Below are 22,626 nucleotides of genomic sequence, written 5' to 3'. Positions count from 1 at the left end.
TGATGGGCATGAAGTCTAAAGCACACGAGGTTGTCACAGCACCAAGTACTGCACCGACAATACCGGGGATACCAGCACCAGCAGGCTCAGCAGATCTCTCGCGGCTGCAAATGCCTTCAGCGTGGTTGGCACTGAGACAATCTCGGGCTGCTGCAGTACTGCAGATGTAGGTGCCACTTGGGGCCCTGGACTCGATGGTGCCTGCCTCAGTGCTGGAGTGAATGGTGCCCATCGTGGTGCCATCTGATAAGAGGAGTGCGTGGATTTTGGAATCCACATGCTTATTAGATTTAGGTGTCTGATCTTCCTCCCTTGGGGTGTCTAGAGACTCTTCTTAGGCACTGGAGAGGGTGAGCCGTGTTGGGTCTTAGGCAGCAGAGGAGGTGCACTCCTAACTGAAGCCCTTAGCGCTGAGTCAGGATGATTTGGTTCTTAAGGCAGTCTCAGGGCTGCATCCATAAGCAAAAACTTCACCCTGGCTTCAGTCTTTTTTAGTCCTTGGCTTAGAGTCTTTGCAATTTTAGCAACGATTCCAAATATGAACTTCCCCCAAACACTTCAAGAAGCGTGAGGGTGAGTTGCTCATAGGCATCGGCCTAGAAAAGAGACACAGGGCTCGAAGCCTGGTGACCGAGGCATTCCTCGGTACTGAAAACCGGCAACCCCAGATCTGGGAACTGAAAAAGAAAAGTGGTATGGATAGTACCTAATAACTAACCCTAAGTAACTATAACACTGGTTAACTATTTAATAGAAATTTACAATGAACTGTACACAGAGTATCTGCTAAAGCAAGCCAAGCAATTCCAGTGACTGGATGGTAAGAAGGATCTGAATGGGGCTGCTGGGTCCTTTATACCAGCACACAGTGGTGTGCGAGAGCAAAGGGCTCTCAAGCTTCCCCAACAAGTACCACTGAGGGAAATGTGAGTGTGCGCATGGCGCATACCCACCAAGAGTGGAATGCACACGTGCAATCAGCTGAAGAAAAACTACTGAGGTAAAGCTTAGAGCCACGACCATAAGAATACAACTGGCCATCATGGTACATTTCATGAACTGACAGTTTAAACTATAAATGAACAGGGTAGATGGTCCATCTAAGGTGGACCCAAAATACCGAGCTGAGCATTTTGGTTTGAAAACAACTTGCCCGTTATCTTCTTAATATAGACACACAGGAAAGGTGAAAAGGGACTTTGCATTGAGATTGAGGTTTTGCCACAAATAGAATCTAATGGGGGATGCAATACCAGAGTGAATCTGGCCCAGAAATGTGCTTGGGACAGATAAAATCACCACAGCTAGCTTAAGTGACTACTGTGCAAGACAAACACCAGCACTGGTACAGCTACATAAGACACCTACACCCATTTGGGCATTTACATACTGGATTCAAGTTGGGAAGGGAAACTTTCCCCCTCCCCCTCCCCCTTTTTTTTTTAAACCTATCCCATTTGCTTTATCCCAGCAGCCTCCTTCAAGGACAGGCTGTTGCATTCACTGTGGATCACAGAGAGAAGTACTTCCTGCCTTTACCCTGCACAACACAAGATTTGGTTTGAAATAGGACTGATAAGTTAACTGGGCTCACCTCCACTGACAAGCTGCAAAGCAGAATACCCGGTTCCCATCAGTAGTTACTTCAGGGCATCAACTCACCCTGCACTCAGCCCCAGTCACACTCCCTCATGCAGATGTACTTTGCACTGAGATTCAACTGCCCCTATGGTCTGCAGGGCCAGGGAAGCCATTATCTCAAATCCCTTGAGGCTCAAAATCAGAGGATTTTAGGTGGAATTATGAAGCTCTTCTTCCTGTCATAAGATGCACAATACTTGCCCACGGTTCTGCATAAAACTCACGCCCCCATCTATTTTGGGTATTTGTGGTGCTGCAACTCCAGATATGCTGAAGTAGACACAGTATCCTGCTTAGCCCTCTCACACCGCCAAGTAGAACCAGAAGGGTTGGGTTCATTTTTCCCAGGTAGTTAATTTGTCTGCTGGGAAGTGGATGCTTCCTCTTTGCTGCTAATAGCTTTCCCACAGTCACTGGCTCCAAACACTTAGCTTAGCTCACAGACAATCTTACTCTTCTAATGCCTGAAGTCTGAGCACTTATTAACTGATGCAGTTAGTTTTTGTTTAGTTCCCACACGCCACAAGAGCCTTTCCATTATGTGTGTTTTAGATTCTCTTTCTTAAAGAGAGCATCAGGATATGTACTTTTGTAAGTGTTTCTTTGCCTTATCACCACACACATTTAATTTAAATTCGAGCTGTAAAGGCAATCTCTCTGCTTGGTCATTTATGCCTTTATTGTGTTCATGCAAATTAGAGAGTGAAGCATGATTAGTGATTGTCACTGCTATTTCACTTGCTGCATCAGTGTAGGACAATACTGTGGCATTTGAGTCTGATCCTGCTACCGTAAGACAAACACTGATTTCATTGACACTTGGTCTGAAAATCTCTGACCACATTGGATCTGGAAACACGCCTTCCGCTTCCTTTGCGCAACAGAACACAGGACGACTTTCGTTAACACCAAAAGGATTTTAAATGAACAGTTTCATGGCGCTCCTTTCAAATCATAAAATGTGAACTTTACATAGAAATGTGTTTACAAATCATTTCCATTTACACTCGGTTCTGCTCATTACTGGCTGGGAATTATATACAGAGACTGGCATTGCAGTTTCACTGATTTGTAAGGAGATTGGAGAATTTATTCAGGAAATAAAAACAGGATTTCCCTGTTCCTAGACATTCTCTTCTGCCTGACATGGCTACTCGTAGATGCAGTAGGAGCATGCTAAGCTTTCAGAGAAAAGGGGTAGTGTGGATGCCACCAATCCAAGAGACGTACACTGTGCACAGGGTCCAGGACAACTTGTACTCCTTGGTCAAGTCGGGGCTTCTTGCCGTTCCAGACAGGAGAATCCTGGAACACCAGCCTCACTCTGTGATGTCTCATGTCAGTGCTCACGTTTATCGTGAACTGCAGGGAAGAAAATTGGCAATTTCCTTAATAGACATATAGGCATTTTCTGGAAGCAGTACCTAATTTCCCTTCAAATAGTATCTACTACTGTGAATGCTGATCCCTGATTCTTATTGGACAAACATTTTCTTTGTGGTGTTTTACATTTAAACTTTTTTTTTTTTAATTATTTGAAAATATAAAGTGAGGGCCTCCAAAAAGTATGCTTTTCACAAAAAAGATACCAGAAAGACATCAAAATCTGAAAAATCAACCAACTCTCTTCTAAAGTTAAAATAAATGTTATTTGGAGCTTTGATCTTACGGAAGTGCAAAGATGAGAGAACTTGGACCCTATTCTCCAATTCTACCTTTAATATCCGTAAGTTATCTAGGGTATTTTAGGTGCTGCTGACTACGACTCCTAGGCACGATGAGAATACAAATCCTCATCCTTCCTTCCCCCAGGAACGGAGCCCGTTTCACTGAACACTGCTGTCAAACAGTCCCTTCTAGTTGGGCCTAGAGGGCTGGTGCCATGAGTCTACACCAACCATGAGAAAGTTTAGTGACTTGCAGAAACTAAACTGAAGAGATCCTTGAGTGATGGCCCCAATGCACTAGGGAAATGCATATTAATTAGTCTGCTGGTGCAGCAAGATTTACAGACAAGCGGTAATGACCAGACCATTTTCTTAGCACATTTCTATGGCGCTTACGTGCAGATTTCTTAACACTTACCAAGGTAAATACCATACCCATGACTACGGGCAGGAAGATGAAGTTGAGGGTGGTGATCTGCAGCAGACAGCAGTCCTGATCAGGATTTGTGTGAACATCCTCATACTGAACAGGTGGCTGAAGACCTTTGCAACAGTTACTCTTCAATCTGGGAGGCTTGACAGAAAGACAGACCGGTTCATTCAACTAAACTGAAGCCAACCAGAAATTTTACTTCATGTCTAGAGACCATCCTGGCTCAGCAGCAGATTCCTGCCTAACACCCATGTGTTCAGGCAAAAGAGTTCCATGTTCAATGAAAACATGGGATGGAGGGTTTGCAAGACTGTCTGTTTGAAGACAGACTTCGAAGATCCTAATAGGGTGCTCGGTATTATACATTTATCCTGAGTCTGGTTAAAGGAGGGTTTCACAAAGACTACTGTCACCCCCTAATAAAAGGGTTGGTTTTGTTAGCTTTGGAAAGGCTTTCCCTGTGAAGAGAGAAAAGACATTAATGCAACACATTTCAAACTTGGGTCCCTAACCGTAGGCACTAAATCAAAGTGGCTGGCTTTTCAGAGGAGCTGAGTCATCACAACTCCCCACTGAAGGTATCTGGAGCTATAGATACTCAGCACGTTGGGTTAGAGGCAGGCAATCATCAGCCTAAATATAGATGTAGGGATCTAATCCTTTAGACACTCGAGACTGAAAATGTTGGCGTGTTTTAAAGCAGTAAGAATTGCCTCCTGCTCTGGTTCTCCTACTCAGCAGCTACACAAGTGCCTTACCTGCCCACCTCTGCATTTGGCAGTATGTATTTCGTTTACCATGAGATCGGATTTTAATTGATCTACTGCACCCATCAATAACAACTCCGGAAGAAAAATCATTATGGCTTCAAAACCTTACCGCCCTGACATTTCAATGGCAAGTGGTTAGCTTTCATACCTGCTTTTTGAATTTGAAGTTAAATTCCCACATAGGTTCTCGTCTGTTCCCTTCAATCTTTCTGCACCAGAAAAGCAAACACTGATAAGTGGGAAAAAATACATTAGTAGAGTTAATTATTTCATTTTTTAGTGAATTTCAACACAAAGAGCCCAAACTACAAACCACAGGAGCAGCTGACGAGTTGGCAGCAGTCTGGTCCCATTAGTTACATTAATGCATACCTGAGAGACAAGGTGAGTGAAGTAATATCTTTTACTGGACCACCCACCTTCTCTCTAATATCTAGGGACCAACACAGCTACAACTACACTGCAAACATTACTGCATACTGGCATTTTCCATTTGCCAGTCAGAAGGTGGCAACCTCGCTATACCAGAGGGTGATACAGCACTTGGGCTCTAGCCAGATAAGCGGTGCTTCCTCTTTTCCATTCACCAATTCCATATAGAGGAGGAAAGCAGAATGGACTTTGCTCCTCTCCATACTACATGGAGCAGCCAAATTAAATTGATAAAATCTCAGGTCAAAGTATGCATTCAGCTCACACTCAGAACAGAGCAGGAGTGAGGGAGAGCAAATAGCAGATCGGAGAAGGAGAAAAAGAGAGGCAAATGTTAAAAGCAACTGGACAGAGCTGACATAGCCGGGGGTGGGGGGGGGGAAGAGGAGGAGGGGGGCACTCTTCCTATGGATATGTGCATCTGTAGCACCCAGAGGTCATACTCCTCTCCATTAGGGCAACATGTTAGTATTTCAAAAACATAAAGCAAAGCTTTGGCTGTAGAGTTCAACTGGTGGCTCAGAACATTGCTTCTTTTCTAAAGATGGATGAATACATGGGGTCCAATGCCTCACTGCCTCTATGCCAGAGGCAACCAAAGCCTGGATCTCCTGGCAAAGGTCTCTCAGGTATTCTATAGTGTAATCTCTGGCTGCCACACCTTTATACAGCCTTACAGCTGTGAGAGTCTATGTCCCGGCATGCAATGCTCCATGAAATAGAGTCTTAGCAGAACTACTGTATTCAAGTGAGGGGGAGGTTAAATAGAGCCCAATATCAATAAGCTGACAGTGACTGGAAGTTGCAGTCATCTGACAGCCATTCAGTAGCTAATAAGGAGAGAGTCTGGCAAATCTCAGTCCAGTTGCTAGAGAGCAAGTGTCCACATCACAAGAGATACCTTCCATAACAACTGACCTGAAGTGGGCCTGCTAACAGCCTCAGCAGGAAGAGAAAGAATGGCATGAATCAGAGAAAACTCCCCTCTCACCCAGAGATGGTCTCTCTAGGTCAGAGTTAAGGCCTCTTCTGGATCAACGTGGGGAAACTTATCTGCCAATGCTGTACCTGCTAGCTGCAGTCACTAACGCTGTCAAATCTGAGAGGCTGCATCAGCACTAACCTGCTTTCATGGATGGAAAAAAAAGAAAAAAAAAAAGAACAAGGGCTGATGCAATCTGCACCTTTTTAATGCAATTTAGTTCTAGCTGGGGTGAGGGACTCATGTAACTCCTCTTAGCACCAAGCCTAGGTCACTCCTACTGTGTGGCTTTGCAGTTACAAGGCCTTTCACTTCACTTCTAAATCATATTCACAGGCAGGAGTGCTGGAAGGATCTCTGCAGTGGTGAATCCCCTAGAGGTGAAGCACAAAGCTGGAGAGCAGTTAAGCTCAGGAGCATGGGCTGAACTATCTCCTCAGCCGGGCAGCAGCCGTGGCAAACGATTCTAACCGATCACAATACTGACTGCTCCCTGGAGCGGGCTTAGCAGGGGGCATGCAGCAGATACTGCTGAGCTTAATTCCATTTGCAGTTGAGTTTGCCGTTCTGAGTACATCTACATTGCAGCTGGAGATGTAATTCCCAGGGTGGGCGGACCTACATGCACTTGCTGGAATTAAGCTAACATGCTGAAAATAACAGCGTGGTCATAGTGGCAGCTTAGGCTAGCTGTCCAAGTACCTACCTACCACCTCTGACTGGGTTATACTCGGGCGGTTAGCCCCTCCTGCCACATGATGACACGACCACTCTGCTATTTTAGCATGCCAGTTTGATCAGAGCCAGTGTGTGTACGTCTAGAGACCCAGAGCCAGCGCGTGCCCTTACAGACACAGCTTCATCTAACAGCTCATGTGATCATGGCAAGTAGTTAAGCACAAAACCGTAAGTACCTCCTAAGGGGCAGAGGATGTCATCCGCGTGTCAGCCGTCCTGCCCTTCAGACGTGCACCGTATGGCCTGCTGCTCCACCAAAAATAATGGGGGTGTCTTTAAAGGGCAAACACTTCTGCTGACACCACAACGGCTCCAGTGTCCCACACAAGCTACGCTAGGGAAAGAAGAAAGGAAATTAAAGAGGAAAAGCTGGATTCAGTAATATAGGGGTCTGAGTCTCCCTTCGCTGCATGCACAGTTTACACGAGCATCTCCCATCAGTGTTAACAGACCCCTAGAGGTCTAACCAAAACCCATGAAAGCAAGGAATCACAGAGGAAACGTAAGGTCCCAATCAATGTACACCACTGTGCCTAGGCATTGCAGCACATGGAACAAAGAGGACACAGTCTGGAGTCCAGATGTACAAGGGCATTTGTATGCTTTGATGGATTGAAGTCAGACCTCTACTGTTATTCTAACAAAGGCTTATCGTCATTTAATTTCCTTTTTTAAGTGAATGGTAATAAAAAAGTATTACACGCAAGGAATCTTTACAAAACAATTAGTATGGTAGAAGCACCAGGAGTGGGCACCAAAGCCGTTATGATGTGAACGTGAATGAATACCAGACACTGACCCTTCCACTGGGGGAGGAGGGGGGTCTACTAATCAGACCAATAGATGGATGGGGTTACAGGCTGCTCTGATAGGTGGTTAGATTCAGAGGGACTGAAACTATAACAGGAGGTTAGTGGAACTGCAAGTTTTTTTCCTTCTTTTTAAGAAAGACATTGCCTGAATGCGATATTCCCGCGAAGAACTAATAGTTCAGGGAGCAAACAGGTGCAGAGGACTTGTGCACAACAGGCTGCAGATGCATCTTAATCCTGACCTGCAGCACAACCTACCTGTTGCTGCTCGCTGTTCTCAGTCTTATCTCAGGGCAACTTGCCACTTTAGCAGTGTCTTCACGTGGGGAAGGACAGAAGCAGCAGAGATGTCGCACAGCAAAGAAATGGATTTGTTGTATTTTGCACAGAGCAGTGATACTCAGACCTCAGGGGTTCAGGAGCCAAATGACCCATCAACATTACCCCAAAAAGCCACAGTTGCGGGAATTCATTGTTTTATTTACTATTTACACTCACAGCAAAATGACTGCAGGTATTCGACAGTTGGTTAATAACACAGTAAAAGCATCCTGATTGGCTAATAATTAAATGATCCATATTTTTTTTTTTTTTTTTATCATCATCATGTGTTGCAAGAGACACATTAAAGAGCCACCTGTGGCTCGGCTCCCAAGCCTCAGTCTGAGTACCACTGGTATAGTGTCAACCAAAACCCCTCCCCTTGAGACCAAAAACCAAGCTGGCTTGCCATGTGTCAGCCAAGAGTAAATTAAAGCCAGGCTAGAAACAGACAGAACGAGGGGTTAATGATAAACAGTGACTAATGCTTCAAGCAAGGACAGCAGTTTGGTTTTGCCCAATGACACAGATGACAATTCCTCCCCAGCTTCCCTGCCCAGCTGCACAGCCACACTCCAAAGCAGGCACTTGCTTCTCATGCTAGCTCCCTGCCTCATGACACTCCCCCCTTCAGAGAAACCAAAGGCGATGGTCTGCAGGAGCACGGTGTGAAAGGACTCTCCTTTTAGAGGCTGCCAGTGGCACTTGTGATCCTCTGCCACTGACCCAGAAGAAACATTCCAAAATAATATAGTTACAACAGTGCAAGTAGTAGTCAAAAATGCCTACCTAGCTAACTCCTTTCGGAGCCTGGGTTGTGTATAGGAGGGAAGGGGACAATTGTGAATTGTGTCAGTGACAGGGCTTCCATCACTGTAAAATTACATTTTCCTAATTTGTATTACTGGAGTGCTTAGGAGCTACACACCAGGACCCCATTGTGGTAGGGGCTGTACAAACACAGGTAACTGATAGAAGTTCAGAAGTCAGACTCTTCCTAGATTCCTATCACTGATCCAGTGCTTGTATTTCACTAGGGTCCATCTGAATCAGATTTATTTCTCTGAAAGGGGAATAACAAAAAGCAGAGAGTGTACCAGCTGAACACAGGTTAGTTCACTTCCCCAAACACTGCTACTTACTTTGGAATTCTTTAAAGTGCTGGGGGTAGTCTCTGGAATAGCCGGATTCCTGGAGACACGAGAAGCAAAAGGTTCATACATGTGGTATAACGAACGGATGACACATGCACGGAGACAGTGGAGCCTTTCCATTGATTCTGGCCGTAAACGGAGAGGCAGGTACGCATCCAGAGTGTAGTGCCTAAAGGAAACAGGGACAAACACAACACCCCTTGAAAAGCCATAACTGTACTGGATTTCAGATAAATCTCGGGAGCTACAAAATAAGTGTTAAAGAAGGTGACTGAACAAAGAGGTCGAACTCTACATTTATACCACATCACCCACTGACATCTCTTGGCTGTCACATTGCCCCTCCATATATGGCTGGTGTCTGGAGCACCTGCAGCCATCTTCAGATTCTGCAAGGGCACCGTACTGTTTCTGCATTAGGTGGCCTGCCAGTCTCAAAAGGTCTTCGCACCACTATGTGCCAAGGCTGCAGAGTGAGACTTAGCAAGGTCTCTGGTATCTTTAGTGTGTGGCGCAGTGCACAAAGGGGCTGAGAAGCAAGCACAGAAAACAGGCAAGAGTACAAATAGGGAAAGAACACTGATTTTGTCTGATAAATAATATGCTTAATAGTAGGAATAAAATGTCAGTCTTCCCAGTGAAAAAGGAGAGTCAAGGATGTGACCAGAGGAAGAAGCTTGAACTTTTGCATAGTGAGCTGACACCTATATGCTCTCCATCTATTCCCTCCTCCTCTTCTATACCATCTCCCTTCCTGGTTGTCCCTAAAACCCGGCACAGTCGGATACGCTGCCTTTATTTTCATTAAGTCCTGCCCCATGTTAATTTATGGGCAGATCACCACAACAAATGCCTGAGGCTAAGAGGCAAAACATCACCCAAAAAAATGAACCCTTCAAAATGAGGCAATGCCATTACTTTCCTGTACGCATTTTGTGAGAGCTCTGCACATAAGACATACTCTTATGGGCACGACATTCTTTTGAGTGTTTAGGCCTTGACAATTAGAGCTCACCACATTTTAAAATCTTGAATCAGACATACAGGAAGATTACAAAATAGTGGTTATTTTCAGATTGTGAAACAGACTGGCTAGGAAGCAAATCTCTTAAGAAATACTATTGAAAGTTCTCCAAACCAACATTTAATAGAAACAGCCCAGACTAGGATACAGGATGCCAATCACCACCCGTTAATAAAACGGCAAAGATTTCAGAGGTAAACATGCTGCAACCACATTAAAAAAGAACTATGTTCTAACATCTAGCATGACTGACCCAGTGAGGAGATAGATCCCTATTAAATAGCTCTGTAGCAAATTCTGGTCCGACACTGATGGACACCTGCAAATACTGAAGCATATGTTTACAAACTCTTTGTGGTCGCACCTTCTATAGAGTCTGGTCCAAAAGGCAGCAGTGCAAGTGACAGTCCAGGCTTTTTTGCAAATCAGAGAAAATTTCACTGTATCTTCTGGACGTATGTAGGAAGCCAGCAACAGCCAGATGTCAATGGGATAATCCTCTCCAACTGCCTCATCAGGGTTTTCTAAGCATAACAAACATACATTAGTGTAACATGGGTCCTGCATTATAAACCTTAAGGCATGCAAATTTAGCTGATGTGCTAAACAGAGAGGAGCCATATTCTGCAAGTGCTTCACGACCTGCCATGAACACACACACACACACAGTAAATGAGGTGGCTGTGGGACAGCACAAAGTCCACATTCGCCAAAGACGGGCTCAGTACATACGCTCGTTTACAGTAGCTCATCATGAAGAAACTTAAGGCTAGAGGCACCTGAACTCAATGGAGACTACCGTTCCCTTTGGGTCAGTTCTTTGTTTTTAAGAGGCATCAGAGCAGCATTATGGAGCGCTGGTATCTGTTACACCAAATCTCATACAACACTAACCTTCCCAAAAGACTTGGAAACAGGTGTTTGAGGATGGACCATTTTTACATACTAAGACCAGGTCTAGACTCTACACTATGTAAGGTATAACGACATTGTTCAGGGGTATGAAAAATCCACACCCCTGCGTGACACAGTTATACTAATCTAACATCTGGTGTAGACAGTGCTATGTTAACGGGAGAACTTCTCACAGACATGGATTACCTATGCCAACAGAAGAAGCTCTCCCATCAGCTTGGCAGCATCTTCTCTAAAGCGCTACAGCGGCGCAGCTGCACTGCTGCAGCTTTTTAAGTGTAGACCCACCCACAAGCCTATCAGCATAAACAAAATGTAGAAAGAGAAAGAAAAGCATTAGTCATTGGCGCTTAGTTTAAAGTTTCCCTTTTTGACAGTCATTATCTCTTGTGTAACCCACCTTTAAAAGGTGCTTTGTTTTATTTACATTTCAATTCCAGCTTCCAGGAAAGCAAACACTTCCAGGAAGGCTTCTCTAGTCATTAACAACCTATTTCCACTCACACAGCGCTCTCAAAACTGTTCTACTAGACCAGGGGTTCTCAAACTGGGGTTGGGAGCCCTCAGGAGATCGCCAGGTTATTACCTGGGGGGTCGCGAGCTGTCAGTCTCCACCCCAAACCCCGCTTTGCCTCCAGCATTTATAATTGTGTTAAATATATAAAAAAGTATTTTTAATTTATTGGGGGAGGGGTCTCAATCAGATGCTTGGTATGTGAAAGGGGTCACCTGTACAGAAATTTGAGAACCACTGCACTAAAGTTTCACATACTTGTTTAATTCCAAATGCACCTAGAAATACCTGTGCATAAAGCACATATATTTTCCAACAATCTAATACTATCAATGCTGTTGGATTTTGCTCGAGTTTTAAAAGTTAAGATATCTATTGAGATATCCATGTCCCAAAAGGTTTTACAGGCCTTACTCAGCATTGAGGACTGTGGGAGAGAACTTTCATTTGGATGTAATAAGGGTAGGTAAAAACTGATGATTTTTTTTTAAATCCCCAAATAGAATTTTTAAAATTCAATTAAATACTGGTTTGGTTTTTAAATTATCCTATTTAAAATTAAATTTGAAATTGACAATCTGTGTTAAGGCCTATATTTTAAAAAATGTTGAAATTATTTAAATTAAACAAAAAAAATATTAAGCAGTACATATTTGCTACCAAGTTTTAAAGAATGTCAAGTCACTGGCTGAGCACCTGGAACCAAAGTTTGTTAACATAAGAACAGAACACAAGAACGGCCATGTTGGGTCAGACCAAAGGTCCATCTAGCCCAGTATCCGGTCTTCCGACAGTGGCCAATGCCAGGTGTCCCAGGGGGAATTAACAGAACAGGTAATCATCAAGTGATCCATCCCTGTTGCTCATTCCTAAATTCTGGCAAACAAAGGCTAAACCAGCTTTTGACACTGCAGTAGCCTTTTTACAGGTCCAGAGAGAGTATTTTCTTCATTTCAGTTTATTCAACCAGTTCAGTTCAATTATTAGTTCCTTAAAAGTTGTGACACTGGCCGGGAGTTGAAAAAGCTGGAAAGCTTGTTTTCATCTTCCCCTCTATGAATAAAATCTCGGTGTGAGAGGATATGATCTACTAGCTTTAAAAGGACATGGTCATCATAAACAATCAGTTCAATTCATTAACTACACAATACTTCCTTTGTTTAATAAATGAGTTTTAAATGTAAAATGTTTTGATAACCTTTTTAATCATCATCCAGTAAATTAGAAAAGAATCATTCACCATTTTCTACCGTGATAAATGTAAAAATTAAGAATCAGAATAAATATAAGTTATGCTACATATTTGTTAAAATAAATGCGTATAGATATAGAGCATCTTCCCAGTTAGCAAAAAGCAGCAACAAATTTAGTGTAAAGACTATATTTAGTTGCAAATGAACTTGTTTTAATGTGTATCAACTAATAAGCATGAACCTTTCTTTAGGAAATGAACTAAAAAGTACAAATGCAAAACATGATTAAAAGCAATAAAACAAAAACAAACAAAAAACACCAAACATCAAGGCTTCTCCCACCTGCTGATTTAAATCACGATTTAAATCTATCCACTCTGGATGTAACGCACGCCTGTTAGGTTGGGACTGTATGGGGCCCAAAAAGTTCAAACCTAATCTGTGGCCAATCCTCAAGGAGGGATAGAAATTGGGGAGGAATGATAGTCTTGAGATTAAAACTCATGTCTGAAAGTCCAGGTGATCTTGGCTCTTCTATTGACGTATGCCACTTTGGGCTTCAGCATGTTTTTTTGTCTTTATGATGGTAAAGGAGCATTTTTTTTTTTTTACCTTAGAAGTTCAGGTCCTGTGTAGGCTAAAATACTGAGCGCCCCACAATCTTTAAGATATTTATCCTCACTCACCCCTGGTGACACAGGGTGGTGCGACTATTCCCATTGTTAAGGCTGTGAGAAAGCTGTTTGCATTTTTTGGTTCAAAAGTTGCTGCCACACTTTGTTAAAGTTGCAGTTACCTATCTGGAATATTGCTACCATGTTTTCCCAAGGCATGCAGCCTACCTTCCAAAGCAGGGCAGCAACATATAAGATACACTGGTTGTCTCGCTTGGCTCCAAAAGGCAAGCATGATGGAGGAGTCACTGGACCAAATTTGAGTGATGTTGTGACCTGGCGCATGGGGTAGCGACGCCACTCAAATGTGCAGCTATTCTAAAAAACTGTTAAAAATTGTGGTTTCTGCAACAAGATCACAGCCCAGGATTTTTTTTTTTTTTTTTTTTTTTTTTAAACACAGTCTTACCTATTGTACAGAGAGAGAGAAACTAAAAAGTGACTTGCCCAAGGTCACACAAAGTCTGAGGCAGAGCAAAAAAATTAAACGCAGGTCTCCCAAGTCCTGGGGTATCGCCCTGACCATTGTGCCAGTCCTCTTCTCCTGGAAACTCTTGGCCTCAATTTTGTCATCTCTAAAATGGGGAACTGTTTCTTATCTTACCAGACTGCTGTGAAGCTAAATTATTATTATTTGTAAAATGCTTTGAGATTCTCAGCTGGAAAGGGCCACATAAGTCAATTTCTTTAAAATTCATTAAAAAGTTACTTTATAAAAACTTACAGTTTTCCTCTCAACTACATGCAATTAAATTCTGTTTGAATTTCAGCTAGGATACTAACCATTGCACTGTGAAGCTGCATAATCCTGTATCCACAGAATTGCAGTCAGGATGGATAAAAATCAATGATTAAAAATAAATAAATAAATAAAATTGGATTTTTTTTGTATTTAAATCGGATTTTTTTGATAAAATGCTTTTTGAGAAAAAAACCTATCTAAAGATAGTTTTAATTAAGGTACATATAGCTCAAAGATCTCATCATGGAATAGGGATTATAAATTCTAATTCTCTAGTATGAGACAATATATTCATGTAATGTTTAAGAAACATTTTGTAAATGAGTTCCAATAGTCCATGGATTAGGGACTCAGTTTTATGGGGTTCCAGGGGCTTCTGTATAGATTATTTAGGGTAAGCTTTCTATCTACCCAATGGGACTCAGTGCTCAGTCTAGAAGATACCATCAGAGATGCTTAGTTTTCAGTTCTCAAACTGGGGATTTGTGTCTCCAGAGATAAGTGTTTTTAAATAAATAAATAATATATAGAGGTGAGAAATAACAGACCTCAACCCTATTGTCCCTCTGAAAATTTGTGTGCACAGAGTCAATCCCTTACCTCTCTCTAAAAGTGCAAAGTTTCAGAAAGTTCAGTGAATAGAAGATTGTTGGGGGCGGAATAGATCTGGACAAGTAGAAGAAGTCTGGAGATAAATGTGAGAAGGGAGGGACGGGCAGTAGAAACAAAAGTGAAACTGTCTAAGCAGCATATTCCTGAAGTCTTGAGGTCTCTGAGTGTAGCCTTCATTTATTTGAGATCTACCGTACCATTCTCTCACTAGAAGGGAAAACCTATAGTGGCAGCAGGCCGTAAGAGAGACCCAGTTTAGGTCTCATCTATCTCTGAGTTGTGAAGAATATGTATTAAGGTTATAACAACCAATTAAAATGCACTTTTATGTAGAAATCCATGATTAAACTGAGTCTTCCTGACTAGTGATTTCAATCAAATCCACCCTGATAGCAGCTATATAGCTTATCTACACTGTGGTGCAACTTACACCCTACTGAGCTGCACAAAATAGAACTGCTGAAGCACAACTTTACTCAGAAGTGACTGTAAAAAAACAACTGTGGGTCCCTTGCTCCAAATTTGCTCAGTTGACCCAAAAAAAGACACCTTAACATCTTTAATGAACTGCTAGCCTCACAAACTCAGGCTCGAACCTGAGAGTCAAGCTGCATTATTTCAGGCTCATGCACTAGGGGGAGGATAGCTCAGTGGTTTGAGCATTGGCCTGCTAAACTCAGGGTTGTGAGTTCAATCCTTGCAGGGGCCATTTAGCAATCTGAGGCAAAAATTTAACTGGGGATTGGCCCTGCTTTGAGCAGGGGGGTGGACTAGATGATCTCCTGAGGTCCCTCTTCCAACCCTGATATTCCATGATTATATGATTGTTGCCAGCAATAAGGATTATGCAGAGCAAATGCTGCTGTCTGTTACAGATATGAAATTCTGTGTCTTCCATGGAGTTTCACAGATGTAACTGAAATCGTAATTTGAAGACAATGAGGCTGCACCTGATCAAACTTAGTTGATAGCTCTGCTGAAGATGAACAAGCCTGAGCAGTGTTAATTCTGTAAGGCTAACGAAAAAAAGTTACATTTTAGCTTTAGCAACAAGTCAACACAATTAATTCCACTACACACTGGGGCTAGCCTGCTGGAAGGTCATGTCAGTTTACAGTCACTTTTCTGGTTATAACTGCACTTGCAAGGATGGTGTCTCTAGCCTCTGTTTACCAGACGCTGGGAATTACCTGTTCTGTTCATTCCCTCTGGAGCACCTGGCATTGGCCATAGTCGGAAGACAGGATACTGGGCTACATGGACCTTTGGTCTGACCCAGTATGGCCGTTCTTATATTCTTAATATGAACATTAATCTCCCCACAATGCCCATTTATAGATTTTCAATCATTGCTTACACTGCTAAATAAGTAACTCAACAGCAAAAGTTGCAGAGTTAATGTTGCTAATGGAATCCCTATCTTCTGCATTTCTTGAGTGCTTTCATGTTTGCAGGATGATATCCAAACAGGGAAGAAATTGGGCTTGTGCTTCAGGATATAAAAGCACCCAACTCTTCCAACAAGGAAAAAGTGGTTTTGGCTTGCTTTTTACATTAGCTGTACACAGTCGGGGCTTCTTGTTTTGCTGGAATTCTTCTCAGAGCTAAGAGAACATCCCAAGAAGCATGAGAACGGAATCTGTGCACGTGACAAAGGCAGCATTTTTTAGCCCAAATGTTTAAGTCTGTTTTTGTTAACAGACTATTTAACTCACATTCTTAACAAACAACTGGAAGATAAACTCTACGTGAAAGATACAACACCCTATACCAGCCCTCAGAGCTCTCACTCCTGTTCTCTAGTCATTCAAGGAATCCTCCCACAAGAACAGGTAATGCCTGATACTTTATGTAAACAACTGAGAAATCACCACCCTTTATTTTTCTTTTAAAAAGGTGGGGGAGGGGGTTCCTCTCCTGAGACATCAAAATAATAAATAAGGCACAATGTTTCTCTCTTTGCAGGTCTCCTTTCGTGTGGCATAACTGTAGGATTTTATATAGTGTTTCAGGAAAGTTTTTATCTGCAGCACATACGTGGTAGAAATCAACCAATTAGGCATGATTCAATCAACTGCAACAATACACCTTCAGTAAGAAAGGGGAGATGAACCACGTCTCCTACCTAGCATTCCTTTGGTTAAGCATTTGTGCACACGAGTGCATGCACAAACACATGTACACTTAATTTGAAGAGACACATTGCTGATCTGTAAATAGCAGTTACTAGCTTGGCAAATGCAGAAGACGATCCCAGCAAGGACCCTGCAGAGCTGACTGGATGAGTGAAGGAGTCATACCTTTGTGCCTCTTGCTTTTCTTTTTTCTAGAGGCAGTTCTCTCGTTGGTGCTTTCCTTAGCATCCATTTCATCGCTACTGTCACAGGATTCCCCAGTCACTGAGAGCACTTCCTCAGCAGGAACACGTGAGGCTTCCAAACCACAGAGGGATTTTACTAGAACCAGAAGAAATAGATTACACACACATACTAAGTACACTATGAGAAGTAGCATGAGTTGGTTAGAGTGTACGAAGGCTGGCTGCAGTTGTTTGAGAGGCATCTACATGAGCAATCTTTGCTAATATACAAAGATATTTCTTCTGACATTGTAAGAGTGGATGCTTGGTAACAATCCCAATGGCATAACTAGAGTGATGGGGAGTTATGAATGAATCCACCTGCTCCTCCAACAGATCTAAGTGATCTTCTGCATATGACAGACTTTCTTGCCCTGTGGACCTCTTTCTGCCATTTTCAGTTTTGCAAGGACCATGCCTCATCTCCACAAGGCCTGAATTCATGTTCTTTTTTCCTGTATGACAACAGACAGGATGTATTGCCACTAAGGGAAGATGATATGGAATCCACCAGAGTAATCCACCAGGACCCAAGTAAGGGATGCTATTTAAATCCTAACAGGAAGGGGAGACAGAGAGAAAGGAGATTGTGTTGTCTTACAGCACAAAAGATCAGAGGGGTAGCCGTGTTAGTCTGGTTCTGTAGAAGCAGCAAAGAATCCTGTGGCACCTTATAGACTAACAGATGTTTTGCAGCATGAGCTTTCGTGGGTGAATACCCACTTCTTCGGATGCAAGCTTGCATCCGAAGAAGTGGGTATTCACCCACGAAAGCTCATGCTGCAAAACATCTGTTAGTCTATAAGGTGCCACAGGATTCTTTGCTGCTAGCACAAAAGATGTGCATGTGAGACAGGGATCATGCCTGGGGAGCTGTCACTCAAAGAGGGAGTTTTTGGAAGCGATCACTTGGGATAGGAAAGGGAGAGTCTCTCAAATACAAAAAGGGACTGTCTGGAAGTACAAATTACCTGATATACATTTGAGTTTACTTCCTCAGCTCTTTAGACAGTGGTTGTGACAGATATTGCAACCACTTGCGGTATCTCTGAAGACCATATTATATTAAATTTATTAATGTTCTATCTACTATTGTGAGCCAGGGATTGCATTCAACTTCATGGGAAGAAGGTTACTACAACTCCTCTACAAACTAACAAACTTGTCCCAAGGCTTCGGAGCCAGAGCTCCAGCCCCAACCTCAACTTCAAAGCACTGTCCACACAGCTATTTATAGTGCGTGAGCTCACCTCTAGCCCAAGTCTGTTGACCCAGGCTGCAAGGCTCACTTCTGTGAACTGTGTAGAAATATCCAGTGAGTGCACAGGGACTGCAGCCTACCCCCCAGTTAGAAGGAGAGGGATGTGGGTCCCGGTCCAGAGACAGGTGAAGACTAGAGGCTTGAAACCTGAGTGCTTGTTCCTTACAGTTACTATGAAATTATGACAGTTGTAAAAAGGTTCACCTTGCAGTCTATTTAGTAAGACATCAGTAATTTTAAAAAAAAGAGTCACATTTATTTCTGAAGTGTTTGTCTGTAGCACATAAAGCTACTCTAACTGAAAAAAAATGAAAAAACAGCTCTCTTTTTCAGTTTATTTTGTACATTTGACAGCACTTTGGATGCAGCCAGTGCCATGGTTTCTTCTGTAGAGGGGGAAATGATTCTGACTATGTGTGGATCTTTCACAGCAACAGAGAGGGAAAAGAGACTGGGGAAAAAAAGCTACAGGTCTGTCTCATCTTACGCGGGGGTTCCGTTCCGCGGTTAGCACGTAAAGCTAAAACCGCGTATAGTCAAAATTACATTGAGTTGAATGGCGGGCGGAATCGCCCGCACTACAGAAACAGTATTTAAATTGTTATTTTTCTCTTTTTTTTTGTTTTTGCCAACCGCGTAAAGCTGAAATCGCGCATGTTAAATGCGCGTAAGATGCGACAGACCTGTATATATAAAAAAGATAAATGTGATTACTGGGGACTCAGAGGGATGTCTAGCCCACATGAACTACAAAGAGCTCTCTTAAAAGAGTGGAAGTTTCCATTTAATGCATCCCTGTGCTGTCAGCTTTCACATTTTCCTGTCTATCGTCTATATGTTGTAATGTTCCTGCATTTCTTTATTTTGATATCTGCTCCTTGTCTCTTAGGGCTTGTCTGCATGGGGAAATTTTTTCAGCATTACTGTATCAGAAAAGCTCCCTGTGTGGACACTTATTACAAAATAAAAGTGCATTGTTGTGATTTAGCTTATGTTACATTGGAAGCATATAACTTTAGTGGTATAATTATATTGGTAAATTTCCCCATGTGGAAAAGTCCATAGTTTTAGTTATTGTGGCAATAAATTGTCGGTCATTCTACATATGTGACCATTTGCATTTAAGAATGGGGGGTTGACTCAGATTGTTTTCATTGCCCTGAGTAGCTGAAAACCTAAGAGCAGATGTTGGCAGCACAAACTATTGATTGCAACAGCCCTCTGAGAAACTGCCTAGCTAGAGAGACAGATTCAGCAATCAAAAAGACATCAGAGACACCCTCAAAAAAGTAACTTGAGAAAGGAATTTCAGCAGCATTAGCTTAAACACCTCCCACCCCACCCAGGATTTTTCACTAGGGGTATGGCTACACTTGAGATTTGCAGCGCTGGTGGAGGCTTTCCAGCGCTGCAATTAGTAAGCGTCCACACCTGCAGGGCACATCCAGCGCTGCAACTCCCTGGCTGCAACGCTGGCCATACACCTGGGTCTGCCTGGGGAATAAGCATTGCAGCGCTCGTAAAGTGTGGCCACACACCAGCGCTGCTATTGGCCTCCAGGGTATTAGGAGATATCCCAGAATGCTTTTAACCCCTTTGTTTTGTTACGCAGCCTCTCTGTTTTGTTGTGAACAGGGCCCAATCGGGGAGCTGCTTATCTAAAAAAACAAACACAGCTCCTGTTTGCTGTGATCAATCTGTGAACAATCAAATGAGATATCCCCCCTGCCTGCCTGATTCACAGGGGCTGAGGCTTTGGCTACACTTACACTTCAAAGCGCTGCCGAGGCGCTTTGAAGCGCTAAGTGTAATCAAAGCGCCAGCGCTGGGAGAGAGCTCTCCCAGCGCTGTCCGTACTCCACCTCCCTGTGGGGAATAACGGACAGCGCTGGGAGCCGCGCTCCCAGCGCTGGGGCTTTGACCACACTGGCGCTTTGCAGCGCCGCAATTTGCAGCGCTGGAGAGGGTGTGTTTTCACACCCTGCTGCAGCACTGCAAATTTGTAAGTGTAGCCAAGCCCTGAGTGTTTGCTTTTTGCTTGAGGAGAGAAACAGTAGCGAGAAAGGGAGTCGGCAGCTGCTTATCTGGGGCTGTTTGCAGTTAACACTAAGGGGTCGGAAAAAGTTTCTGATTTTGCAAAAGCAGGGAGCCGATTCACAGTGTCGGCTCCAAAAATCCACTCTCTCTCTCTCTCTCCTCTGCTCCCTGTCACACTACACTCCACCCCACCCTACCCCCCTCTTTTGAAAAGCACGTTGCTGCCGCTTGAATGCTGGGATAGCTGCCCATAATGCATCACTCCCAACAGCACTGCAAATGCTGCAAATGTGGCCACACACCTGCGCTGGTAGCTGTGAGTGTGGCCACACACCAGCGCTGTCCCTGCACAGCTAGACAACCAGCGCTGTAACTCCCAGCACTGCAACTCTCAAGTGCAGCCATACCCTAGGAAAGCTGTATAAAATTTGATGTAAAATGGCAAAGCATTAGAAATTTCTTAATACAATATTCTCAGCTTCAGTCAAGAGAGAAGTAGCAGTCTTTTGTGCAACAAAAGACACAAGACATTCCTTCCTGTCTAAGGAATCTGTAGATCTAGGTTTTATTTCCAACTCTGTCACAGATTTCTTGTGGAACCTCTTGGGTAAGTTACTTAGACCTGGTCTACACTAGAAAATTAAGTTGGCTTAACTACAGTGCTCAGGGGTATGAAAAACCCACATCCCTGCGCAGCGTAGTTAAGCCAACCTAACCCCAATATAGACAGTGCTGTGTCAACAGAAAATGTTTCCGTTGACCTAGCTACTGCCCCGCCCTTTGGCATAGGTAGTGTCTATGCTGCAGTGACATAGCTGTAGAGCTTCCGTGTAGACACTGCCAGCTGTGTGGGGCAGGGCCTGTCTTTTTGTTCTATGTTTGTACAGCACCTCGCACAAAGGGGCCCTGATCCACGACTGGGGCTCCTATGCTTTACCACAACACAAATAATAAAATACTCAGGAGCAGATTTTCCAAAGAAGCTCAGCTCCCATCTAGGCATCAAAATGAGTATCCAGATTTTCTGAGGGCTGCAGGTGTCACCCCACAACCTGCAAGGTGCAAGCATTAGACTGGCCAAGGGGCAGTGCACAGCCCAGGTGGCAGGATCTCTGGACAGACTCACCTTCCTGCTGCACTGCGTTGGCCACAGCTTTTTTCATGCGTCCGGATTTGACAATAGCAGGGTCAGAGTTGGCGTAATCTGCCACCGTCACTAGTAGGACGAGAGAAAGGAGAAGTGTCAGGGAATGGGAGGGGGCTGCCAGGCAACTGGGGTGAGGGGTGCCCAGAGAAGGGGCTTCTAACACCACCCGGGGAAAGAGGCCTGAAAGTGATGCGCACCCCCTGGCCAGGGACCCAGGGACTGTGTGCACCACTCACACTGGGGTAACCAAGAGGCTGCACCCCCACTCCAGAACGGGGCGGGTGGTGAGTCGAGAGCCAGGCACCTCCAGCCCAGGACAGGGGACGGGAGGGGAGGCAGTGAGTAGGAAGGCCAGGCACCCGCACCGGGACAAGGGAAGGGGGAGGCAGTGAGTCGGGGGGCCAGGCGCCCCCACCGGGACAGGGGAATGGGGGGGTCAGTGCGTCGGGCGCCCCCCCCGGGACAGGGGAAAGGGGGGGGTCAGTGAGTCAGGGGACCGGGCGCCCCCACCGGGACAGGGGAAAGGGGGGGTCAGTGAGTCGGGCGCCCCCACCGGGACCAGGAAAGGGGACGGTGAGTCGGGGGCCGGGCGCCCGCACCGGGACCGGGGAAAGGGGACGGTGAGTCGGGGGCCGGGCGCCCCACCGGGACCGGGGAAGGGGGACGGTGAGTCGGGGGGCCGGGCGCCCGCACCGGGACCGGGGAAAGGGGGACGGTGAGTCGGGGGGCCGGGCGCCCGCACCGGGACCGGGGAAAGGGGGACGGTGAGTCGGGGGGCCGGGCGCCCGCACCGGGACCGGGGAACGGGGGACGGTGACTCGGGGGCCCCGGCGCCCCAGCGGGACGGGACAGGGCTCGGAGGCGGTGAGTCGGGGAGGGCCGGAAGAGCGGCTGTCACTGCCGCCCGGACGTGACCGGGGCCCTCACCCCGCTCGGAGCAGACGTCATCGGCCCGGAACTTGAGGCGCTTGCGGGCCCCTCTCCTGCGCATGTCGGCGGCGCGCGGCGCGGGGGTCGCTGCGGGGCGGCTCCTCGGGGCCATGTCCCGGGCGGCGGGGAGCGGGGCCGCGCGCACCGCACCTGCCAGCGTCCGGCTCCTCCGCCGCTCACCCCGGCCCAGCCCCCATCTCGCGAGAGCGCCAACGGCCCGGGGAAGACGCCATCCACCCGCGCGCTCAGACGTCATCAGGCCGCCCTG

General features: G+C 44.9%; 1 protein-coding gene across 6 annotated transcripts; it reads right to left on the bottom strand.

The window, feature by feature from the left end:
* Positions 1-2,543: 2,543 nt before the first annotated feature.
* On the bottom strand, positions 2,544-22,626 carry TMEM183A (transmembrane protein 183A). 6 transcript variants are annotated; one of them, XM_039538270.1, is made up of 8 exons: positions 22,356-22,611; positions 21,408-21,497; positions 16,925-17,080; positions 10,339-10,498; positions 8,939-9,119; positions 4,660-4,740; positions 3,727-3,882; positions 2,544-3,003 (listed from the first exon to the last, which is right to left on the bottom strand). In XM_039538270.1, the coding sequence occupies exons 1-8, from the start codon at positions 22,468-22,470 to the stop codon at positions 2,818-2,820; spliced, it is 1,125 nt and encodes a 374-aa protein (XP_039394204.1). In that variant the 5' UTR covers positions 22,471-22,611; the 3' UTR covers positions 2,544-2,817. The 6 variants fall into 6 exon arrangements, 4 of the variants coding, with proteins under 4 accessions (XP_039394204.1, XP_039394207.1, XP_039394206.1 ...); XM_039538273.1 differs by having other exon boundaries at positions 22,509-22,527; XM_039538272.1 differs by lacking the exon at positions 22,356-22,611 and adding an exon at positions 21,665-21,796.

This window comes from Mauremys reevesii, linkage group 4 (genome assembly GCF_016161935.1).
Source record: "Mauremys reevesii isolate NIE-2019 linkage group 4, ASM1616193v1, whole genome shotgun sequence".
NCBI lineage: Eukaryota > Metazoa > Chordata > Testudines > Geoemydidae > Mauremys > Mauremys reevesii.
Note: the sequence above shows the minus strand (reverse complement) of the source record. Positions and strands in the feature narration are given on the sequence as shown.